Here is a 24,546-nt window from a genome sequence, read left to right as displayed (position 1 = left end):
GCCTCTTGCCTTTAGTATTTCGGCCTCAGAAGCCATGCTGAAAGATTTAACCTGTGAAGGTTTGGATGCAGCAAAGGTCCTTGATGAAGAAGATTCTCCTTCTGGGGTAGATATATTGGACCTTCTTGAGCCATGTCTAACATGGCGCTGTACCAACTTCTCCCCGGCCATGTTGGCGCGATTAGAATCGCCGTAACTCGCTCCGATCGAATCTTCTGTAGAGTTTTTGACAGCAATGGAATCGGAAGAAAAGCATAGACGAGGTTGAACCTCCACGGGTGAGAGAACGCATCCATGCCCAGTGCTCTGTCTGCCATATTCAGGGAGAAATAAGTTTGCAGCTTGGCATTCTGACTGTTGGCAAAAAGGTCCACTTCCGGAATCCCCCATCTGGAAATCAGGGAGAGGAAGACCTCCTGGTCCAGACACCATTCCCCTAGATGTACATCCTTTCTGCTCAGGAAATCCGCCTGGGTATTGGCTGACCCTTTCAGGTGAACTGCCGAAATAGAGAGGAGGTGCCTCTCTGCCCAGAAAAAAATGTTTGAGGCTAAGGTTTTTAATTTCTTGAATCTTGTGCCTCCCTGATGACGAAGGTATGCTACCGTGGTCATATTGTCGGAATATATCCTGACATGGTGTCCCTGAACAATAAAGGATGCGGCTTTTAACGCCTCTTCCACTGCCTTCAGTTCTCTGAAGTTCGAAGAGCTTGCTCTGATGTCTGGAGCCCAGGTGCCCTGGAAATGGGTTCCATCGACTATAGCACCCCATCCCCTTTGGCTGGCGTCTGAAGTGAGTGTCTTTAGCGGGATCTGGTCCCAACTGACCCCCCGTTGGAGGTTCCGCAGCCGTAGCCACCATGTCAGGGATGTCCTGACATGATTGGGGAGGGAAATCCTTTTGGAAAGAGAACTCTGCTGTCCGTCCCAAGATGATAGGACATGGGTTTGGAGGACTCTCGTGTGGGCTTGGGCCCAAGATACCATCTGGATACAAGATGTTAGAGATCCCAGAATAGACATGGATTGTCGTAGAGTTGGAGTCTTCAGGGTTCTGAATGCTGTTATCTTCTGTACCAGATCGAGTTGACGTTCTCTGGGCAGAAAGGATTTCCTCAACTTCGAGTCCAGAAGGACCCCTAGGAACTTCTTCCTCCTGGAGGGAAGTAGGTCCGATTTCTCTAGATTCGGGATCCACCCCAACGACTTTAGTATTTCTAGAGATTTTGATAAGTCCGCCCTGAGGCGGGAAACTGAAGGAGCGACAATGAGTAGATCGTCTAGATAGGGTACTATGCAGATCCCCTGAAGACGGATGAATATAATGGCTTCTGTCATGATCTTTGTAAAGACCCTGGGAGCTGAGGCGATTCCGAAGGGAAGGGAGTTGAACTGGTAGTGTACTATCCCTTGCTCCTGAGATATTGCGAATCTTAGGTACTTCCGGAATTCTGGATGGATTGGGACGTGGTAATAAGCGTCCCTCAGATCCACTGTAGCCATCACCCAGTCCTGTCCTATCAGAGGGATCGCTGTTTTGACCGACTCCATCTTGAACCTCCTGTAGGTTATAACTCGATTCAGGGGTTTCAAGTTGATTATTATTCGGTGTTTTCCCGAAGGTTTCTTGATCAGAAACAGGTGGGAATAGTGTCCTCTGCCTCTTTCTTGTTGAGGTACTGGGGAAATTACTCCTTCCTGGAGTAACTCTTGAAGTCCGCATAGGAATGCGCCCTGAGGGCTGAGACTCTGCAATGAGGTTATCCTTATGTGATGAGGGGGAGGGCTCTCGAACTCTAATTTTAGTCCATTCTGAATAGTGTCGAGTACCCATTGGTTCGACGAAATGGAACTCCACTGGTTGATGAAGCTCGAGAGACGACCCCCAACGCCCTGGGCGTAGTCACTGCTTATCCGGGGTCTGCTGGGGCTGGGAAACCAGGATGTTCCTACCTTTCCCCCCCTTTAGGATAGCTCCAGCGTCCTGATTTGCCCTTCCCTTTGAACTCTCGCTTGAAGGGTTGTTCCTTTGAGGGACGAAAAAAATGTTTCTTCGGATTCCTCTGTTCCGGAAGCGCTTTCTTCTTGTCCGTTGCTTTTTCCAGAATATCGTCTAGGGCCTGCCCGAACAGATAGCGGCCCTGAAAGGGAATGGCACAGAGCTTTGTTTTGGACGTTATGTCCCCACTCCAAGAATTTAGCCATAGAGCTCTTCTGGCTGAATTAGAGAGAACTGCAGATTTGGCAGCTACTCTAACGGACTCTGCCGAAGCATCGGCTAGGAAGCCTGTAGCTTTCTGGAGAAGCGGGAGGGAATCTAAGATTACTTCCCTAGATGTTCCCTGGGTAAGGTGGTCTTCAAGTGTGCGGAACCAACGAAATAGGGATCTAGCCACGCAGGTGGACGCAATATTTGTTTTAAGGAGATTGGTGGAAGTCTCCCAGGATTTTCTTAGCAAGCTCTCCATCTTGCGATCCATAGGGTCTCTGAGTTGGGAAGCATCCTCGAAGGGAAGGGTTGTCTTTTTTGAGACTCTAGAGACCTGCACATCTACCTTAGGGGTATCCCACAGAGAGACGTCTCCATCGAGAGAGAAACGATTCTTTAGCTCAGAGGGAACAGCAAGTCCCTTTTCGGGCGATTCCCATTCATGAAGAATGAGACTCTGTACATTCTCGTGTATAGGGAACCCCTTTAATTTCTTTGGCTTTAACCCACCGAACATCTCATCCTGCACTGATGGTTTCTCCTCCTCCTCCTCAACGCCCATTGTCCCCCTGACCATACTAATTAACTCATGTATGTCTTCCGAGGAAAAATAGTATTTCTTACTCTCCTCTTTGGGGGTGGAAGTGGAGCCCTCATTCTCCCACAAATCCTCCGAACCGGAGGAACGAATTTCACCAGAATCTGAATCAGACGTAACCGTAGCCATCTTCCTTTTTTTAGGGGGAGGTGGCGGAGGTAACAGAGACTGGGAAAGGGCCGATACTGAGGACTGAACTTCCTGTTTAATGAGGGATTTAATGCTCTCAAACAAGGATGGCTGTTCTGAGCGTAAAATTTCATCAGTGCAGGGCTGGCACAGTTTCTTCTTGTAAGAAGAAGGAAGCCTTGATGCACAAACACCACATTTCCGATCTTCCGATTTTGTCTTGGAAGATCTGTCCTTCCTAGGGGCAGAGGCCTTGTCTCCCTAAAAGAGAGAGAAGGAGGACTAAGTATATAGCACCCTAAGGAATACAGGGATAAAGGGACCTTAACCCGCTACTCACGGTAGGAGGGAGGACGCAGGGCTCGGCAGAAGCAGAGATAGGTCTGTCACCTTCCATGGTCAGTCAGTACTGAAGTCGTCAGTCAGACAGGGGGCCTTACCTGGAGGTGACTTCCAGGGTTAAATACCGTGGAAGCTGCGTCCAATCGTGTGCTCCTCCTCCCGGTCCCAGGCATAGGGGAGAGAACCGCCATGCCCCATCAGAATTGCTTTCCGACGCGCGTGCGTTCCACCGCTGGAACGCACATGCAGTGAACCGGAAGTTCGGGTACTTCCGGTTCGCGCGTCCACCGTTTCCGGCCATGCAGGAGAGGAGGAATGCCGGGGAGCCGCGCGGGGACCCCGGCCGCACCATACCGCTCCGCTTTACTCCCGAAGGAGCGCGGGAGGAGCGGAGGAAGGGTCCCGAGTCCACACCAAGTGGGGAGACGGGAGCAGCGCCGCAGGGAGGAGGAACATCCCGACCCAGGCTGCCCGGCTAGGTAAGATCTCGAGTGCTCCGATCGCCGGCCACGGCAGCACTACCGCAGGACCTCTTCATGCCCCAAAGGGGACAGGAAAAACACTGGAGATGGCAGGAAGGGGAGGGTATTTAACCTCTTTGTGTTTCCTGTCCCCCATTAGGGCGGGGAGACATCCTCCAGTACCGCTGTCGTGGAAGGTGACTGGAGAAACATATCTTTAAAATAACAAAAATCACAACTGAGAAACAGCATAATCTTGCCAGGGAGTAGAACCCTGAGGATAAACAAAATAATTGGTCAATACATCCCTAACTCTGATACCAGAAAGGGGACGGCGCGGAGGTGGGCCATGTGGTGTTGGACTAATGACACTACGCAACATGTGTTCATCATTACCATCTGAGAAGCAATCATGTATGCGGGTATAGTTGTGCAAAATTACTGATGCTTTGATTACTTCATTGACTGTAGCCTCACTGAGCTGCATGGCAGTCTGTAGGACACGCCATTTGGCCACCAGAATACCAAAGGCGCTTTGGCCTTAATGTACACATATTATGGGTAAAAATTTAAAAAATAAGAAACACATTTAGAAAAAAGATCATCAACATACAGTATGTGAGGATGGAGAATACATACCGTAACGTGAGGAGAAGACGCTCCTCAGCAGAGATGGCTTTGCGCAGCCTTGTGTCCTGAAATGTTATTCCTGGGCGTAATATCTCCAACAATCTGTCAAAGGTTTGTATAGACATGCGACAGTACAGATAAAACTTGTCTGGATGTTCCCGCAGAGCTGTATATAGCCGATGAAAATGGCCTTTAGTGAGGCGTTTAGTCAGAAGAGGATGCACCCACATTCTTCTGCTCCTCCTTCGCGGATCCACAATCACAGGGTATGGGTGCCCAAACCGACGAGACAATAGCCAGTTAAACAAAACACGCTGCGTTGGGGTGAACTGCAGGTGGTCAGACATGGGCCAAATGTTACAACAACACTCCAACAGTTGCAAAAACCACAAAATGACCATATGGGAGTGAGACACCTGTTGTAGAGGCCTTAAATAGTGTTGATGAGGGTAATTTAAATTAATTTCTTCCGCCAAAACCGTTATATGTCCATTTTGTCAGGTTGCGTGAAAAATACGCATTACGGTGGGCATACGGATTACATACGCAACATTACATGCGCAAAATACGCGACCACACCTTGCCTACGGAGTTCTTACGGACCACCGTATTTCTAATTTTGGAGCGTATTACGGCCGTAAAATACGGACCGTATTTTTCAACGCTGAGTGTGAGGCGGGCCTAAGAGAGAGGCTGTACCCTCTTTCAGTAAAATTGTTGTTTACAAGTTCACCTGCGTGTCTGGCTGCACAAACACAAAGGGCACCCCAATCCTGCACCCAGACACCACCGCTACAGGAGTGCCCCGGGGGGGGGGGGGGGTCCTATACCATCCACAAGTGCCACCTCCTGCTATTGACAATTGTTGTGGACACAACGGAAGTGTTGAGGGGTCCAGCGACCCATTTCAGCTACCATGACATCATTATTTGCTGCCAGTGGGACTACATGCCTCAGCTAGTCCTTCTGCAAAATCTGGCGCATCCCCAGTGGCCCACAATAGCACCACGTAAAAGCCGTTGTCAAGGATTAATAGCAATATTAAACAGTGGTTAAACCGCAGCGGAGTTAGAGGCAGTTTCTGACTCATTACACAGGTGGCACCTGTTCTGCGTGGAGCAGGCTCAGCTATTTAGCTCACTCCATACAACTACACCCGCTGCATAATATAACCTCCATGAATGGCCTTTTAATGGCTGTGAGTTAATAAGTGACGCTGACGACCAGATATTGGGCTGTTCTTCTGAGTACTTGAACAGGTATTTCTCACACTTATTATGCTAATAAGACATATATATACTTTGTCCACTGGCGCTCCTAATAATATACCCCTAATTGAATCACCTGCAGCTGAATAGTATTCTTATTCCACCAGAGAATTGAAAATTAATAATAGGTCTGCTTTCCTCTGCTGAAAGATTGTTACAATTCCATTTTGTTCTAATTCTAGTGTCTACATTACATATCTAATTACTAGATTCTGAAAACTCAAACAATTCAGAATATTCCTGGAGGGGGTTAAATTTGGACTTAGATTGTAAATCTGTAAGTAAACATTTGCTAACCAAACTTTCCTCCTTACTGGAATCTTTCTCTGGTCTTTTCATATAATACATTTTAAGGGCCAATACAGCGCATAATTTACTTGACACAAATGAAAGCCTGAAAATGGTAGATGTTGGAGCAAATTTGAATCCCTTTTGTAATAGTGACTCTTCATCTTTTGTTATTATGTTCACTAATATTGACGATCTTTTGACCCTCCCCCAATACCATTTTTTTGGATAACTTTCCCACCCTACATCCCAATTTCTTCATCTTAACTTTAAAAAGGACAGTCAAGCAGGATTCTTATTATTGTGATGGTCATCTTTATTTCTATTATTCTGACCATTAACCCCTTAGTGACAGAGCCAATTTGGTACTTAATGACCGAGCCAATTTTTGCAATTCTGACCACTTGACCACTGTCACTTTATGAGGTTATAACTCTGGAACGCTTCAACGGATCCCGCGGATTCTGAGACTGTTTTTTCGAGACATATTATACTTCATGTTAGTGGTAACATTTCTTCGATATTACTTGCGATTATTTATAAAAAAAACGGAAATATGGCGAAAATTTTTAAAATTTTGCAATTTTCAAACTTTGTATTTTTATGCCCTTAAATCAGAGAGATATGTCAAGAAAAATAGTTAATAAATAACATTTCCCACATGTCTACTTTTTCTTTACATCAGCACAATTTTGGAAACAAAATTTTTTTTTGTTAGGGAGTTATAAGGGTTAAAAGTTGACCAGCAATTTCTCATTTTTACAACACCATTTTTTTTAGGGACCACATCACATTTGAAGTCATTTTGAGGGGTCTATATGATAGAAAATAACGAAGTGTGACACCATTCTAAAAACTACACCCCTCAAGGTTCTCAAAACCACATTCAAGAAGTTTATTAACCTTTTATGTGCTTCACAGGAACTGAAACAATGTGGAAGGAAAAAATAAACATTTAACTTTTTTTTGCAAACATCTTAATTCAGAACCATTTTTTTTATTTTCACATGTGTAAAAACAGAAATGTAACCATCAATTTTGTTATGCAATTTCTCCTGAATACGCCAATACCCCATATGTGGGGGTAAACCACTTTTTGGACGCACCGCAGAACTTAGAAGTGATGGAGCGCCGTTTGACTTTTTCAATGCAGAATTGGCTGGAATTGAGATGGGACGCCATGTCACGTTTAGAGAGCCCCTGATGTGCCTAAACAGTGGAAACCCCCCACAAGTGACCCCATTTTGGAAACTAGACACCTTAAGGAACTTATCTAGATGTGTGGTGAGCACTTTGAACCCCCAAGTGCTTCACAGAAGTTTATAACGTAGAGCCGTGAAAATAAAAAATCGCTTTTGTTTACACAAAAATTATCTTTTCGCCCACAAATTCTTATTTTCACAAGGGTAACAGGAGAAATTAGACCACAAAAGTTGTTGTGCGATTTCTCCTGAATACGTCGATACCCCATATGTGAGGGTAAACCACTGTTTGGGTGCACCGCAGAGCTTGGAAGTGAAGGAGTGCCGTTTTACTTTTTCAATGTAGAATTGGCTGGAATTGAGATTGGATGCCATGTCGCGTTTGGAGAGCCCCTGATGTGCCTAAACAGTGGAAACCCCCCACAAGTGACCCCATTTTGGAAACTAGACCCCTTAAGGAACTTATCTAGATGTGTGGTGAGCACTTTGAACCCCCATGTGCTTCACAGAAGTTTATAACGTAGAGCCCTGAAAAAAAAAAAAATCGCATTTTTTCTACAAAAATGATCTTTTTGCCCACAAATTTTAATTTTCACAAGGGTAACAGAAGAAATTAGACCAAAGTTGTTGTGCAATTTCTCCTGAGTACGTCGATACCCAATATGTGGGGGTAAACCACTGTTTGGGCGCACCGCAGAGCTCGGAAGAGAAGGAGTGCCGTTTTTCTTTTTCAATGTAGAATTGGCTGGAATTGAGATTGGACGCCATGTCGCGTTTGGAGAGCCCCTGATGTGCCTAAACAGTGGAAACCCCCCACAAGTGACACCATTTTGGAAACTAGACCCCCCATGGAACTTATCTAGATGTGTGGTGAGAACTTTGAATGCCCAAGTGCTTCACAGAAGTTTATAATGCAGAGTCGTGAAAATAAAAAATATACTTTTTTTCCACAAAAAAGATTTTGTAGCCCCCAAGTTTTTATTTTCACAAGGGAAACAAGAGAAATTGGACCCCAGAAGTTGTCCAATTTATCCAGAGTACGCTGATGCCCCATATGTGGGGGTAACCCACTGTTTGGGCGCACGACAGAGCTCAGAAGGGAGTGAGCACCATTTGACTTTTTGAGCACAAAATTGGCTGTCGTGTTTGGAGACCCCATGATGTACCTAAACAGTGGAAACCCCCCAATTCTAGCTCCATCCCAACTCCAACACACCCCTAACCCTAATCCCAACCCGATCCATAATCCTAATCACTAACCCTAACCATAATCACAACCCTTACCCCAAAACAACCCTAATGTCAACCCTAACCATAACCCTAATCAAAACTATAAATCCAACCCACCCCTAATCCTAATCTCAACCCTAACCTCAATCCTAACCCTAATCCCAATACACCCCTAACCTTAACCCTAATCCCAAACCTAACCCTAATCCCAAGCGTAACCCTAATGCCAACCCTAACCCTAATACCAACCCTAATCCAAACCCTAACCCTAATCCCAACTCTAACCCTAACTTTAGCCCCAACCCTAGCCCTAACTTTAGCCACAACCCTAACCCTAGCCCTAAGGCTACTTTCACACTTGCGTCGTTTGGCATCCGTTGCAATCCGTAGTTTTGGACAAGAAACGGATCCTGCAAATGTGCCCGCAGGATGCGTTTTTTGCCTATAGACTTGTATTGCCGACGGATCGTGACGGATGGCCACACGTCGCGTCCGTCGTGCACTGGATCATTTGTGTTTTGGCGGACCGTCGGCACAAAAAAGTCCAATGAAACTTTTTTTGTACGTCGCATCCGCCATTTCTGACCGCGCATGCGTGGCCGTAACTCCGCCCCCTCCCCCCCAGGACATAGATTGGGTAGCGGCTGCGTTGAAAAACTACATCCGCTGCCCACGTTGTGCACAATTTTCACAACGTGCGTCGGTATGTCGGGCCGATGCATTGCGACGGCCCCGTACCGACGTAAGTGTGAAAGAAGCCTAACCCTAAATTTAGCCCCAACCCTAACCCTAAATTTAGTCCTAGCCCTAACCCTAGCCCTAAACCTAGCCCTAACCCTACCCCTAGCCCTAACCCTACCCCTAACCCTAATTTTAGCCCCAACTGCTGTTCTCCTGCCGGCCAGCACTGCGCATGCGCCCGCCATTTTCTTTTCCCCGGCAGCCAGGAGGAGCAGCAGGAGGATCCAGGGACACAGGTGAGTATGCTAGGGTCCCTGAATCCCCCTATTTCTCTGTCCTCTGATGTGCAATCACATCGGAGGACAGAGAAATTAAGTAGAGATCGCGTTTTTTTTTTTTTGCGATCACCGGTAAACTGTTAATTACCGGCGATCGCAAATGCGGGGTGGGTAAAAAAAACCCGAATCATGTTCTCTGGGGTCTCGGCTACCCCCGGCAGCCGAGACCCCGGAGAAAATCCGACTCTGGGGGCGCTATTCACTTTTTCCACAGCGCCGTTAATTAACGGCGCTGTGGTTTAAGTACCCTTAGCGGCCGCCGTTAAAAGGCGTATCGGCGGTCGCTAAGGGGTTAAATTATCTTTGTTGTTGACACTTTTTATTTATTTTTTTTGTTTATGGTGCTATGTCTATAAATGTAGTAGGTGAATATTAAATGTGCTATCCCTAACAAAGGAGAGCTAGTTTCTCAGAAACACGTTGGATTGTTTGGTGCACGCAACGCACCATAGTTGTTGTGACTTCATACAGGAACCTACAGCTCCATTTTTGAAAGGATGAGATTTGAGGAAAGTGCTACCAGTGGGCCACCATCCTCATACATTCAGTGGAATTATACGGCAGATTACAAACTTTGGATACCATCACCAACCATAGTACTTTTGAACACTTACTGTCTTGAACAGGTTGCCTAATCCTTGGTGTTACGTGTTTATCAACCTAATGTGCGTAACATTATATTAGCCTGCACTGTCATTTTGCACTAATAGTCTTGTAACAATATAATTAATAGGACAAGTGCAGGATACAGATGTAGCAGTTATTAACTTATCCTGCATGCTGAACTATGCTATTTTTGTAGCACATCTATACTTTTTTAATAGGAATCCTCTTTTTGTACGAGAGTGACAGTACTGTGACTGTGTGCTATTGTCCGTTATCTCCGGTGTATAAAGGTGACAGTAATCCTGCCTCTGATCATATGGAGTCTGCTGAAAACTCTTCCTAAAAGGACCGTAAAGAGGAGTTTAAAAAAGCTCCAGAGGCAAGAGTGAAAATTGCAAGATTACCATTTTTTAAATAAAGATTACAATATGAAAATAAAAATCATTGCCAAAATTAAAAAAATAATACATGTAACACACAACTCTGATATAAACAATAGGTAATTTTCTGATACATTCATTTAACAACGCCTCTAAGCCCCCAATGCAGAGAAGAAAGCGTAAAATCTTTTTAATATTAAAAATGAGATTTTACAGTTATTCGTCATTGTTTGGAAAACCAATTCATTAAGCCAATATAGTTAATAAACATAATTTATTATAATCAGTATAAAAATATGAAGATATAAACAGTTATGTACAAAAGGAGTTCTGTATAACAGGAGTGTTCTTTAATATAGCGATGATTAAATTTCACATCTCAGGCTCTGTTCACACTGGCATCAAGGCTTTGTCTGATGAATCCATTAATAATGGACCAAAATGGAGAACTTACAAATCCTATTGATTTGAAGGGATTTTCCAACAACTTAGATAGTACTCATCCTCCTCTAGTCCAACGCTGTCTCTCCACTGCTGATTCAATCTCAGTGTTTTCACTGCAGTGGAGCATTCACATTAGGAGAGCACAACAACACTTCAGCCAACCACTATGTTAGGTGGCTCATACCATCTATATCACTAAAGCCACAAAGCTCAGTGATTAGCTGCAGTGGTGATGTGAGCTGTCAATGTGATGTCTTCACTGCAGCCAAACCACAGAGACCGGAGCAGTGGAGAGCCAGTGCTGGACAGGGAAAGAGCAATTGCTGTCTGAGCTCGTTGCTTTATTAGTATGTGATCCTTAGGGAACCTTTTTTTTTTTAAGGAAGATAATATCCTTTAAGTGATGTCTCAGGTTTGTGTTTTCTTATTTTAGGGAGAAGAGTAGAGTGAACTAAGTATGTTAAATACAACATAAACTTGATGGAACTGAGTATAATTGTAGCCATGAAGGGCTAGGCTCACATCTGTGCTAATATTTTCATATTACTGTTCTGTGAGGGCAGGGCTATGCGGCTGTCTGCATGAAATTTTAACTCTTTCCACTGCGGTAGTCAGTTTTTGTTTCACAATTGTGCAACCATTGACTTGCCACAAGTGGACGGAGCTTTGGACGCACCATCTGGCTTTAGCCTTGAACAAATAGAAAACTGTATGACAGGACCAAATCTGTCATGTGATGGATAGAAATGGCATAAGATACAACCTATTGTTTTGCCAATATTTTATTGGAAATATTAGTCAGTCATTCAGCACTGTTTTTTCTGACTTTTTTTTAACTTAACTCGTAAAGGCGTAAACCTAGACTTAGCAATCAATGGAAATATTTACTGAAACATTTCTGTAGAGTTTTCGTTAACAACATAAAGTAAAATAGTGGGAAAACAGCACTATAAACAGTTTTAATATAAATAATCTGACATCTCCACAGTCATTTCCAATGCAGCAGCTGCTGAGAAAACACGCTGTTCATTACTTAGCATTCATTTTTTGAGCTATTGATTCAAAGCTTTTTATAAATTCCTCAATAGATTTCTCCTCATATTCTTCACATTTTTTACAGGTATTCGGCTACAAAAAGAAAAGAACAAATTAATATTGTGTCCTACAATAAAAATAAGTCATAATATTCTCTTACGGACACAAGACTTATAGAAGGTATGTAATATGTAGTTTCTCCTTATTAATAACAAACCATTTTTTTTTTATTATAAGACGCACTATTTTCCCAGAACATTTTAGGGAAAAAGGGTGGTGCATCTTAAAATCCAAATATAGCTTACTGGGGGTGGATGGCTGTGGTGGAGCAGGGTCCCAGGAGGCAAGCTTGCTGCAGGAAACTGGCAGTGGCAAGCAGGAGTGGGGCGATGCTACAGGCTCCGGGTTAGAAGGAGGGGGTGTTCGGCAGTGCAAGCCTGCAGTGGGCTCCGGGCTTCCAAAAAAATGTTGGGAGTCCCCTCACTTCCGATTCTGTGCACTGCGGTGGACTTCGGGAAAATGGCCACTGGAGGCGGCGCATGCACACATTGGGATCTTGACTCCGACTTTGGCTGCCATTTCCCGAATTCCACCGCAGTGAAAAGGATGGGAACTGAGGAGACTCCCGAAATTCTCTGAAAGCCTGGTGCCCTCCGCAGACTTGCACTACCGAACACCCTCTCCTTCCAAGCAGCATCACCCCACTCTTGCCACCCCCAGATTCCTGCAGCAGCAACACTGACCCCCCTCTTCCGCAGTCACCCCACCCCCCATAAGCTACAGCGGACTATAAGAGACACCAGCATCTTATTTAGAAAACACCAAGGTTACTTACCGGTAGCCGGTTTTTCCGGAGCCCATGACAGCACACCTGAGAGGAGATCCACCCAGTTAGGACAGGAAACCTACTGAAATAAAAGGGCGGTACCTCTCCCTCGCTTCAGTTGGTTTTCAGAGCATGAGAGGCCCCCTTGGTTAGTTCACATGGCAATCTACCACCACATTATAATAACAAAATAACACCCAGCCAAAAGTGCGCATCAAAGGGTGAAAAAAAAGGGAGGGAATATACAGGTGCTGTCATGGGCTCCGGAAAAAACGGCTACCGGTAAGTAACCTTGGTGTTTTCCCGTCTCCCATGACAGCACACCTGAGAGATTTTTGGAGAAAGAAACACCTTAGGGAGGGACCACCGCTTGTAGCACCCTTCTACCAAAGTTAAGGTTAGTCGAGGAGGATAGATCTATTCGGCAGTGTTTAAAGAAGGTAGACGGTGAGGACCAGGTAGCAGCCTTACATATCTGATCAATCGATACCTCTGCTTTTTCAGCTCAGGAAGTAGCCACGGCTCTGGTGGAGTGAGCCTTGATGCCTTCAGGGATCGGAACGCCACATGCAGCATAGGATAAGCTAATAGCCTCCCTAATCCATCTGGCAATAGTACTTTTGGACAACCCATGACCTTTCCTGCTACCCTGGAAAGCTACAAATAGAGACTGATCTTTCCTCCACTGACTGGTTAAGGATATGTACTGTAACATAGACCTCCTTACGTCAAGAGTATGAAACTTTTCCTCTCCTGGATTTCTAGGATTACGGTAACACAAAATGAGGGAAATACAATCTCCTGACTCCTATGAAATTTAAGAACTACCTTAGGTAGATAAGCCGGATCTGGTCTCAGAACCACCCTGTCATCATATGTCTGTGTGTATGGAGGACAAATGGACAGGGCTTGCAAGTCACTCACCCTGCGTGCAGATGTTAAAGCTACCAGTAGCACTGTCTTGAGAGTGAGAAATTTTACCGATATCTCTTGCAAAGGCTCAAAAGGACTTCTAGTTAGAGCATCTAAAACCAGATTCAAATCCCCGGGGGGAATTTTCTGAATTACTACAGGTCTAGACCTACTACATAATTTAATGAAACGGGATACCCACTTATTAGAGGCTAAATTACATAGTAACATAGTAAGGCCGAAAAAAGACATTTGTCCATCCAGTTCAGCCTATATTCCATCATAATAAATCCCCAGATCTACGTCCTTCTACAGAACCTAATAATTGTATGATACAATATTGTTCTGCTCCAGGAAGACATCCAGGCCTCTCTTGAACCCCTCGACTGAGTTCGCCATCACCACCTCCTCAGGCAAGCAATTCCAGATTCTCACTGCCCTAACAGTAAAGAATCCTCTTCTATGTTGGTGGAAAAACCTTCTCTCCTCCAGACGCAAAGAATGCCCCCTTGTGCCCGTCACCTTCCTTGGTATAAACAGATCCTCAGCGAGATATTTGTATTGTCCCCTTATATACTTATACATGGTTATTAGATCGCCCCTCAGTCGTCTTTTTTCTAGACTAAATAATCCTAATTTCGCTAATCTCTCTGGGTATTGTAGTTCTCCCATCCCCTTTATTAATTATAATTTCAATTATACAAAGCTCCTAACGCTGACACTTGAACCTTAAGCGTATTGGTTGCCAACCCTAGTTGTAAGCCTGCTTGTAGAAACTCTAAAATAGCACCCACAGGAGCCTCATCTGACAAATGTTGTCCTAAAAAAACTCTAGGAACCTCTTCCATGTCCTACCATAAATTCTCAATGTTATTGGCTTCCTACTTCTCAACAGGGTGGAGAGTAGCCCTGGCAAGAATCCCTGCCGGATTAGTAATGCCCTCTCAAATTCCAGGCTGCCAGATGGAAGCCCTTCACTTGAGAGTGGCATACTGGTCCCTGGGTAAGCAATTCCGGAACCACTGGTAGAATCCATGGATCGGTTACCGACATTTGTCTTAGGAGGAAAAACCACGGTCTTTTCGGCCAAAATGGAGCAATCAGAATCACTCTCGTCTGCTCCATTCTGATCTTCCTTACTACTACCGGAATTATTGCTATCTATGGAAACACATAAGCGAGGCTGAATTTCCATGGTATTTGAAGAGCATCCACTGCAAATGGGTTCCCCCTCTGGTCTAACGAGCAGAACCTCTCCACCTTCCTGTTGTGAAGAGTGGCAAATAAATCTATTACTGGTTTGCCCCAGGCCTGTACTATCTGTTGGAATACCCGGGGATTCAGCGACCATTCTGTCTTAGCCTTTTGCGACTTAGGTGATCTGCGCTCGTGTTTTCGACCCCCTTTATGTGCAGAGCTGTGATGGACAGTAGGTGGGATTCTGCTAACTGAAGGAAAGATGTTGCTTCCATAAGAGAAAGGGGCCTTGTTCCTCCCTGGTGGTTGATATAAGCCACCACTGTGTAATTGTCGGACATAATTCTGGTATGACGCCCCTGAAGGATAGGAAGGAAATGTCTCACTGCCCTTTCTACCGCCCATAACTCTTTTACATTGGATGTCTGATGCTGATTTCTGTATGGGACCAGGATCCCTGTATCGAAAGGGTCCCTAGATGTGCACCCCATCCCGTACCACTCGCATCCGTTGTGATCACGTCTTCTATCGGAGTTAGCCACTGCACCCCTGAGGTCAAGTGATCCCTTACCAACCACCAGATTAGGGAATCTCTGACGCCTACTGAAAGGTGTACTTTTCCCTCCAAACGCCCTTTTAACAATCTTTGTGTTGACAGGACTCCCACTGTAATTGCCTCAGGTGAAACTGTGCCCATTTTACAGCAGGGATACAGGATGTTAGTGACCCTAACAGGGACATTGCCCTCCTCAGTGTCATTACAGGCTGCTGTATCGCCAATTCCACAAGACTTTGTATTTTGGTGTTAATCTCGACTTGGCGACATTTATTTTCCAACCTAATACTGCTAGGGTCGTAGTCACTTCCTCTATTTGTGCAAGACAGTGATCCACTGATCTCCCTATTACAAGGAAGTCGTCTAGGTACGAGACAATGACTATCTATATCTCGGGAACGGAGGAAGGACATGACCTCTGACATTAATTTTGTGAATATTCTTGGCGCTATCGATAGACCAAACGGAAGGGCAGCATACTGGTAGTGTTTGAGTTGCCCTTGGACAAACACTGCTACCCTCAGAAATTTTTGATAGTCCCGATGGATTGGGACATGGTAGTAAGCATCCTTTAAGTCTATAGCTGCCATGAAGCAGTCCGGGAACAGCATTTTTATTGCTGAGTTTACCGACTCCATCTTGAAGGAGTAATTTATTACTGACCGATTGAGTTTCCTTAGGTTGACAATAGTCCTTAGCTAGCCATCTGGTTTTCGTATCAAAAAGAGAGGGGAATAAAAACCTTTTCCCTCCTCTTCCCTTGGAACTTCTACTAGGACCCGTTTTAGAACTAGCCCCAATACCTCTGTTTCCAGAGCTAGCTGTTCCTCCGGGAGTTTCCTGTGTGGTGTTAATACAAAAGTCTGTCGAGGTGGATGAATAAAGTCTATTTTCAGGCCGTCACTTACGACACTCAATGCCCAATGACTGGGGGTAATGCTTATCCAGGTGTAGAGAAAGAAAGAAAGCCTTCCCCCTACTTCTGGCTTGGCGTCATTGGGAGGGCTTTTTTGCTGATGTGGAGAGTCCCTTAAACATGTACCCAGATCCTTTTCTATCCCTATAGTCCCAGTTCCTTCTATCTCCCGGGGGGGCGACCTCTATTAAAATTTCCCTCTCCGAAAATAAGGCCTTCTGATATCCACCGGAAAGCGAGGAAAACCTTTTTTCTTGTCGCCTGCTTTTTCTAAAATGTCCTCCAGCTTCTGACCAAAGAGGAATTTGCCGTCACACAGGATGGAACAAAGTCTAATTTTAGAGGGTAAGTCCCCTGGGCCCCCCTTTAACCACAAGGCACGTCTTGCTGCGTTAGACAATCCCGCTGCCCTAGCTGCTAGTCTCACAGAGTCTGCTGAGGAATCTGCTATGAAAGCTGCCGCTCCTTGTGCCATTGCCATATTGGGTAGGACCTCTTCTCTTGGCTGATTGATTTCAACTGATCCTCTATTTGTTGCAGCCAGACAATAAGGGAGCAGGCAACACACGTTCCGGCTATCGCCGGTTTTAGACGTCCTGCGGCCGCCTCCCAGGTATGTTTTAAAAAAGCATCTGCTTTTTTGTCCAAAGGGTCTCTTAGGACGCCCGAATCCTCTAAGGGTAGGGATGACTTTTTAGATGACCTAGCCACTGCACCATCAATCTTAGGGACTTTATCCCACACTTCAGAATCCTTTTCATCAAAAGGATACCGTCTCTTAGAAGCAGAGGGAAGGCTACCAGACTTCTCAGGCTTCTTCCACTCTTTTTCTATAAGGGCTTTTACTTTAGCATTAACTGGGAAATTACGCTTCCTTTTCTCCTCCAAACCACCAAACATAACGTTCTCTACCGATCTAGACGCTTTCTCATCCTTAAGGCCCATTGTAGCCCTAACTGACTTCACCAGTTTATCGGTGTTCTCAGTTAGAAAGCATGGTCGACCCCAACATCGCTATCTGAAGAGGAGACAGAGGTTCCTCCTGATATTCCTCGCCAGTCTGAGAGGCACCAGAATCCGAAACAGTCTCTAGGCTTTTGCTACTTCTCTTTTTAAGGACTGATTTTAAAGACCCTTTAACCTCTGCCCTAATCATAGCCCTGAGGCTAGAGGTTAAGCCAGGGGATTCAGCCTGAATAGTTTTTTGGATACAGTCCGCACAGAGGCTTTTCTGCCATTGGACTGCTAGCGGGGCTTTACAGAGGGCACATTGTTCCTTGACTTGGCACTAGCCTTCCTCGGCGCCTGGCAAGTAAGCAGAGAAATGTAGCCCATTACCACCAATGTGACTTTCACGAAGATCACTCACCACCCGCTGACACTCAAGGGTACCGGATTTTGAGGCTGATCTGGAGTACGGACAACATCCCTCCTAGAAGCTGAGGAGTCCTGCGACTTTCGGTCCGGGCGACTGCCGCTTCTCCTTTTAGTATGCTGGTGACCAGACATAGAACCTGGTAAGATCTCTTGCTGCTGCTGCTGTAATGGCTGTTGTGGTTGCTGCTCCATACAATCCTCCATAATGGAGCGCTATAGATGTGAGCACTTCGACGGTGGACTCACCACCTTTTAAAGGGTGATCCACTCTGCTCACCACCTCATCCGGTTCAGAAATCGCTCCTCCCCCGCCTCTGCGCCCACCGGGAGACCGCCAGAAAAGCCTTGTGACCCGGCCAGCGTTGGTCTATGGGCGCCGCCATTTTGGATCCGGCGCACAGCACTGATGTCACGCGGGCACCCTCATTCCCAGCGTGCCCTGCGCGCGACGCCCGCCGCACACCTGGAAGTTAGGCCAGAGCCAATGGCAGCAGTAGAGGGGGAAGAGAGCGGCGTGGCAGCCGCAGAAGAGCCACAGGACTCCAGACTGCGGTGACCCGACGCCCGCACGTGCGTGAAGGCCCCAGGACCTGCGAACAGCGCTTCCACAACCTGAAGGCCGGCATACAGACTATCTGCCTGTTCTTCCAGTGCCGGGACAGGAGTGGGTGAGTCTTCAAAACTGCCGTGATTTCAGCACTAGGGTTCCCATCAGGACAGGAAACCCAACTGAAGCGAGGGAGAGGTACCGCCCTTTTATTTCAGTAGGTTTCCTGTCCTGACTGGGCGGATCTCCTCTCTCAGGTGTGCTGTCATGGTAGATGGGAAAAAAATCAATATTTGCTTCCTCAAAATTTGGGGAGTGTCTTATAATCCGGTGTGTCTTACAATCTGCAAAATACGGTAAATTAAATGGATTGTTCACTTTAAAATATAAAATAATTGAAAAAGTTTCCTGTTGTAATTCTATATACAGCGGGAGAAATAAGTATTTAACACATTAACAATTTTCTAAGTAAATACATTTCTAAAGGTACCATTGATATGAAATTCTCACCTGATGTCGGTAACAACCCATCCAATCCACACAAGCACAGAAATCAAACCACAGATATCCATAAATTAAGCTATGTGAAATCATTAGGAATGACACAGGGAAAAAGTATGGAACACGCTTACAGAAATGTATTTAAGCAAGTTGAAGATGAAATAATCTCTAAACGGGCTAAAGTTAAAGATGACACATTTCCTTTGTATTTTAGGCAAAATTATTTTTCCCATTTAAAAAAAAAAAAGTTTGTGTACCTTTAGAGATTTGTGCCCTCAGATAACTTTGGCCCAGTTTTCAGACATTAATTAGCTGGTTATGGCTTGTTCACTATCATTGTTAGGAAAGGCCAGGTGATGCAAATGTTCCAGCTTTATAAAAACTCTGCCTCATCTGCGAAAAAACAGCAGCTATGGCTACTTCTAAGCAGCAATTAGAGTCAGAACAATGCAAAAGAACATCTAAACAAGATGCATTTTGGAAACAAGTTCTGTGGACCAAAGAGGTTAAGGTGGAACAGTTAGCCACACTAACTGTATGTGTGGAGAAAAAATGGCACAGAATTTCAGGAAAAGAATATTTCGCAAACCATTAAACATGGAAGTGGTAAGATTAATCACGCTTTGGGTTGTGTAGCAGCTGGTGACGTGGGGAACATTTCATGGGTAGAAGAATGAATGGATTCAATGAAATTTCAACAAATTCTTAATGCAAACATAACACCATCTGTAAAAAAGATGATGATGAAAAGAGGATGACTTCTACAAATGAATAATGATCCTAAACACACGACAAAATCCACAATAGACTACCACAAAAGGTGCAAGGTGAGGGTTTTATAATGGCATTCACAGCCCCCATCATTAAAAATCTGTGGCTATACCTCAAAATAGTAGTGCATGCAAGACAACACAGTAATCTCACAGAACTGGAAGAATTTTCCAAGGAAAAAAAAGATGAAAATTCCTGAAATAAAAATTGAAAGACTCTTGGCTGACTACAAAAAGCATTTACAAAGCTGTGATACTTTCAAAAGAGGTTGTTAATATGCACTAACCATACAGGGTGCCCAACGTTTGTGTAGGCCCATTTTCTTTTTTGTAATTTATAAAATGTAAATGAAGAAAATATTTTTTTGCCTAAAACACAAAGGAAATGTGTCATTTTTAACATTAGGCATTTTAGAGATAATTTAATCTTCAACTTGCTTAACTGTTCACAATAAGTAATTTTGATCAAAGGTGCACAAACTTTTACATGTCTGTATATGTTACTCATCCTGGTAAATATGATCCCAAGTCTAGGCCCCACTCTGTTATAAAGGTTTCCCATTCTGGGTCCATCTTGGTATATATTACTCACAAAAAGTTAGCGATATTTGGCTTTTGGGTGACATTTCAGGATGATCCTAAAATGCACTCTAAGCTTTAGGTGAACTTAATGTGACCATCTCTAAACTCTTGAATACTCATGTCCAACTGTTCAATGTATAGAACTTTTTGCATACCTTGCTGTTCTCTATCAAGGATCTTAATAGCAAAATTCAAAACAGGTACGTCAATAAAATTTGAGGCTCAATTACAATTGGTATTTACACCGTCGTCGTCATGCTGTTCACATTTTCATATTATGAGACCAAGACGACACGATCAACAGCACCTCACCATTGCAAGGCTTCAAGAATGTTGTTCTCAGACAGAAGTGGCCATTGAGCTTAGAGTGTCACCGAATGTAATCCTCAGGTTGCAACAGAGATACACAGAGACTGGAAGAACCATGGAAAGGAATAGAAGTAGACATTCTTTAGCTACATCACACACTAATGACGGCTTCTTTCCTTATGTACAATGCACTTTGGAACCAAATGATCAATGTGACAACTCCAGGCACTTTTAAGGGAGGTAAGAGGCAACCAAGTGTCACGTCAGACCATTCAAATCAGTTTACATCAGTGTGGTGTACATGCTATATGACCTGCAAGGGAACCTGACCACACCACCAGGCACAGACGTCATTTACACTGGACGAGGGTCCAGTGGGCCTAAGTGCTGTTCACTGATGAAAGTTTATTCATTCTCAGCAGAAATGATGGCCGCCAATGATATTGGAGATGTCAAGGATAACGCTATGCATTGGCCACTGTTGTCACCAGATGAGTCTTAGGTGGTGGTGTTATAGTGTGGGTAGGTATATCTAGTCAATATGGAACTGCCCTACACTTCGTCACAAGCCCCTACCACTAGTCATTGTGCCTCTGCATGAACAATACAGACCTAATTTCATTTTCATGGACAACAATATTCCAGCTCATCAAGATTGCATCATTACAGAACGGCTAATGGAGACTGGAGTACCTCAATAGAGTAGCCTGCACTTTCTCCAGACCTGAATCCCATAAAAAAAACTATGGGATCAGCTGGTGTGGATGCTTGTAACCCTGTACTCCAGAACCTCAATGATCTCAGGACTGCCCTTTAAGATGAATTGGCTGCCGTGCATCAGCAGACAATAACTACTTGTGAATTATTATTATTTTTATTATTATTATACATTTTTATAGCGCCATTTATTCCATGGCGCTTTACATGTGAATACGGGGCAAATATAGACAAATACATTACACATGAGCAGATAACAAGGCACACGAGTACATAAGGAGGGAGGACCCTGCCCGCGAGGGCTCACAGTCTGCAGGGGGTGGGTGAGGATACACTAGGAGAGGGAAGAGCTGGCTGTGCGGCTGTTCAGTAGGTTGAGGATCACTGTGAATAGCAGAAGATGTTGTTGTCAAGCTGTAATTGATTCTCAAGGCCACATGACAAGTTATTGAAACATTGACTTTTTTTAACCCCTTCATGATGGAAGCCTTTTTTGTTTTTGCATTTCTGCTTATTGTTCCCCTTCTTCCCAAAGCCATGACTTTATTTTTTCGTCAATATGGCCATGTGAGGACTTGTTTTTTGCAAGACGAGTTGTACTTTTGAACAACACCATTGGTTTTACGATACGGTGTACTCGAAAAAGGGAAAAAAATTTCAAGTGCTGTGAAACTGCAAAAAAAAGTGCAATTCCACAATTTCTTTTTTTTTTTAACCGTGTTCACCAAATGCTAGAATCTGACCTGCCATTATGATTCTCCATGTCATTACAAGTCCATAGACACCAAACATCTCGAGGTTCTTTTTTATTTAAGTGGTAAAAAACAAATTCAAGTTTGTTAAAAAAAAAATTGTGTCATTTTCCGAGACTCGTAACGTCTCCGTTTTTCATGATGAGAGCTCATTTTTTGCGTGCCGAGCTGACGTTCTGAATTATACCATATTGGTGTGGATATAATCTTTTGATTGCCCGCTATTGCATTTTAATGCAATGTTGCGGCGGCCAAAAAAACGTAATTCTGGCGTTTTGACTTTTTCCGCTACGCCGTTTACCGATCGGATACCAAATATTTGTATGTTTGATTTTTGCATGGTTTTATTTTGAATGGGGCAAATTTGTGATTTGATTTGAACTTTCATATTTTTTTATTTTTTTTCAATATTTTTAAAAACTTTTTTTTTTTTATTACTTCTTGCATATGCTTCAATAGTCTCTATGGGAGACTAGAAGCTGTATTTGTCCAATCGCCTTTGCTACACACAGGCGATGATCAGATCGCCTGTGCGTAGCAGAAATGCTCATTTGCTATGAGCACCGACCACCCGGCAACACTCATAACAATCCGGCAGTGACAACAATAGAGGTCTGCTGGAGACCTCCGGTTGTCATGCCGACCCGCGATCAGGTGAAGGGGTCACCGATGGGCAGGATTTCCCGTGCACTTCCCAGAAGCACGAGTTAAATGCCACTGTCAGAGATTGACAGCGGCATTTAATAGGTTCGCAATTCCACCCGCTGCTGTTAGAGGCATAATGTCAGCTGTTCAAAAAAGCTGACATATGTAGGGAAAGATGTGGGCTCAGCGCCAAAGCCTACATCAAAGGAGGAGAAATGACATGCGCCATACATGTACAGCGCATGTTGTGAAAGGGTTAAGGGGGGTTTAGACCTACTACTGGTGTTGGCTTTTGTTTCAATAAATTGTTTGGGATGAGGAAATCACCATTGCATGCTTTTACCTAAATGCCCTACTAACATGAGAAAATATCACTGTGGCGTGAATTTTTCACATTTTCTAAGCATTTCACCAAAGCCAAATATCCTTAATTTTTTAGGAGTAGTGTACTGGGCACATCATATATACAGTGGGTACCTCATCCTGGTATGTACAGTGGGTACGGAAAGTATTCAGACCACTTTAAATTTTTCACTCTTTGTTTCATTGCAGCCATTTAGTAAATTCAAAAAAGTTATTTTTCTCTAATTAATGTACACTCTGCACCTTGACTGAAAGAAACCAGAAATGTAGAAAGTTTTGAAAATTTAAAAAAAAATAACAAAACTGATATATCACATGGTCTTAAGTATTCAGACCCTTTGCTCAGACACTCATATTTAAGTCACATGCTGTCCATTTCCTTGTGATCCTCCTTGAGATGGTTCTTCTCCTTCATTGGAGTCCAGCTGTGCTTAATTAAACTGATAGGTCTTGATTTGTAAAGGCACACACCTGTCTATATAAGACTTCACAGCTCACAGTGCATGTCAGACCAAATGACAATCATAAGGTCAAAGGAACTGGCCAAGGAGCTCAGAAACAGAATTGTGGCAAGGCACACATCTGGCCAAGGTTACAAAAGAATGTCTGCAGTACTCAAGGTTCCTAAGAGCACAGTGTCCTCCATAATCCTTTAATGGAAGAAGTTTGGGACCACCAGAAGTTTTCCTAGACCTGGCCGTCCACCAAACTGAGCAATCATGGGAGAAGAGCCTTGGTGAGAGGTAAAGAAGAACCCAAATATCATTGTGTCTGAGCGCCACAGATGCACTAGGGACATGGGAGAAAGTTCCACAAAGTCAACTATCACTGCAGCCCTCCACCAGTCGGGCCTTAATGGCAGAGTGGCCAGACGGAAGCCCCTCCTCAGTGCAAGACATATGAAAGCCTGCATAGAGTTTGCTAAAAAACACAAGAAGGACTCCCAAACTATGAGAAATAAGATTCTCTGGTCTGATGAGATGAAGACAGACCTTTTTGGTGATAATTCTAAGCGGTATGTTTGGAGAAAACCAGCCACTGCTCATCACCTGCCCAATACAATCCCAACAGTGAAACATGGTGGTGGCAGCAACATGCTATGGTGGTGTTTTTCAGCTGCAGGGACAGGACGACTGGTTGCAATTGAAGGAAACATGAATGCGGCCAAGTACAGAGATATCCTGCATGAAAACCTTTTCCAGAGTGCTCTGGACCTCAGACTTGGCCGAAGGTTCACCTTCCAACAAAACAATGACCCTAAGCACACAGCTAAAATAACAAAGGAGTGGCTTCAGAACAACTCAGAGCCCTGACCTAAACCCAATTGAGCATCTCTGAAGAGACCTGAAAATGGCTGTCCACCAGCGTTCACCATCCAACCTGACGGAACTGGAGAGGATCTGCAAGAAAGAATAGCAGAGGATCCTCAAATCCAGGTGTGAAAAACTTGTTGCATCTGGCAGTACTAGCTCAAAAGGGTGCTTCTACTCAATACTGAGCAAAGGGTCTGAATACTTATGACCATGTGATATTTTAGTTTTTCTTTTTTTAAAAAAATTTCAAAAATTTCTACATTTCTGTTTTTTTCAGTCAAGACAAGATGAGGTACAGAGTTTACATTAATGAAAAAAATGAACTTTTTTGAATTTATAAAATGGCTGCAATGAAACAAAGTGAAAAATGTACAGGGGTCTGAAAACTTTCCATACCCACTGTATGTCCCTTATTCAGGG

The 24,546-nt window shown here is 44.2% G+C and overlaps 1 protein-coding gene across 11 annotated transcripts in view; it reads right to left on the bottom strand.

Moving 5' to 3' along the window:
• Positions 1 to 10,370: 10,370 nt before the first annotated feature.
• IL15 (interleukin 15) overlaps positions 10,371 to 24,546 on the bottom strand; it is a 138,999-nt gene continuing 124,823 nt past the window's right edge. For all 11 annotated transcript variants that reach the window (XM_069743993.1, XM_069743988.1, XM_069743997.1 and 8 more), the window contains one exon: positions 10,371 to 11,936. In XM_069743993.1, the coding sequence (XP_069600094.1) occupies positions 11,838 to 11,936 (99 nt within the window). In that variant the 3' untranslated portion in view covers positions 10,371 to 11,837. The remainder of the gene's footprint in view (positions 11,937 to 24,546) is intronic.

Source organism: Ranitomeya imitator, chromosome 1 (genome assembly GCF_032444005.1).
Source record: "Ranitomeya imitator isolate aRanImi1 chromosome 1, aRanImi1.pri, whole genome shotgun sequence".
Taxonomy (NCBI): domain Eukaryota; kingdom Metazoa; phylum Chordata; class Amphibia; order Anura; family Dendrobatidae; genus Ranitomeya; species Ranitomeya imitator.
The sequence above is the reverse complement of the archived record's forward strand: the minus strand, read 5'-3'. Positions and strand labels throughout refer to the sequence as shown.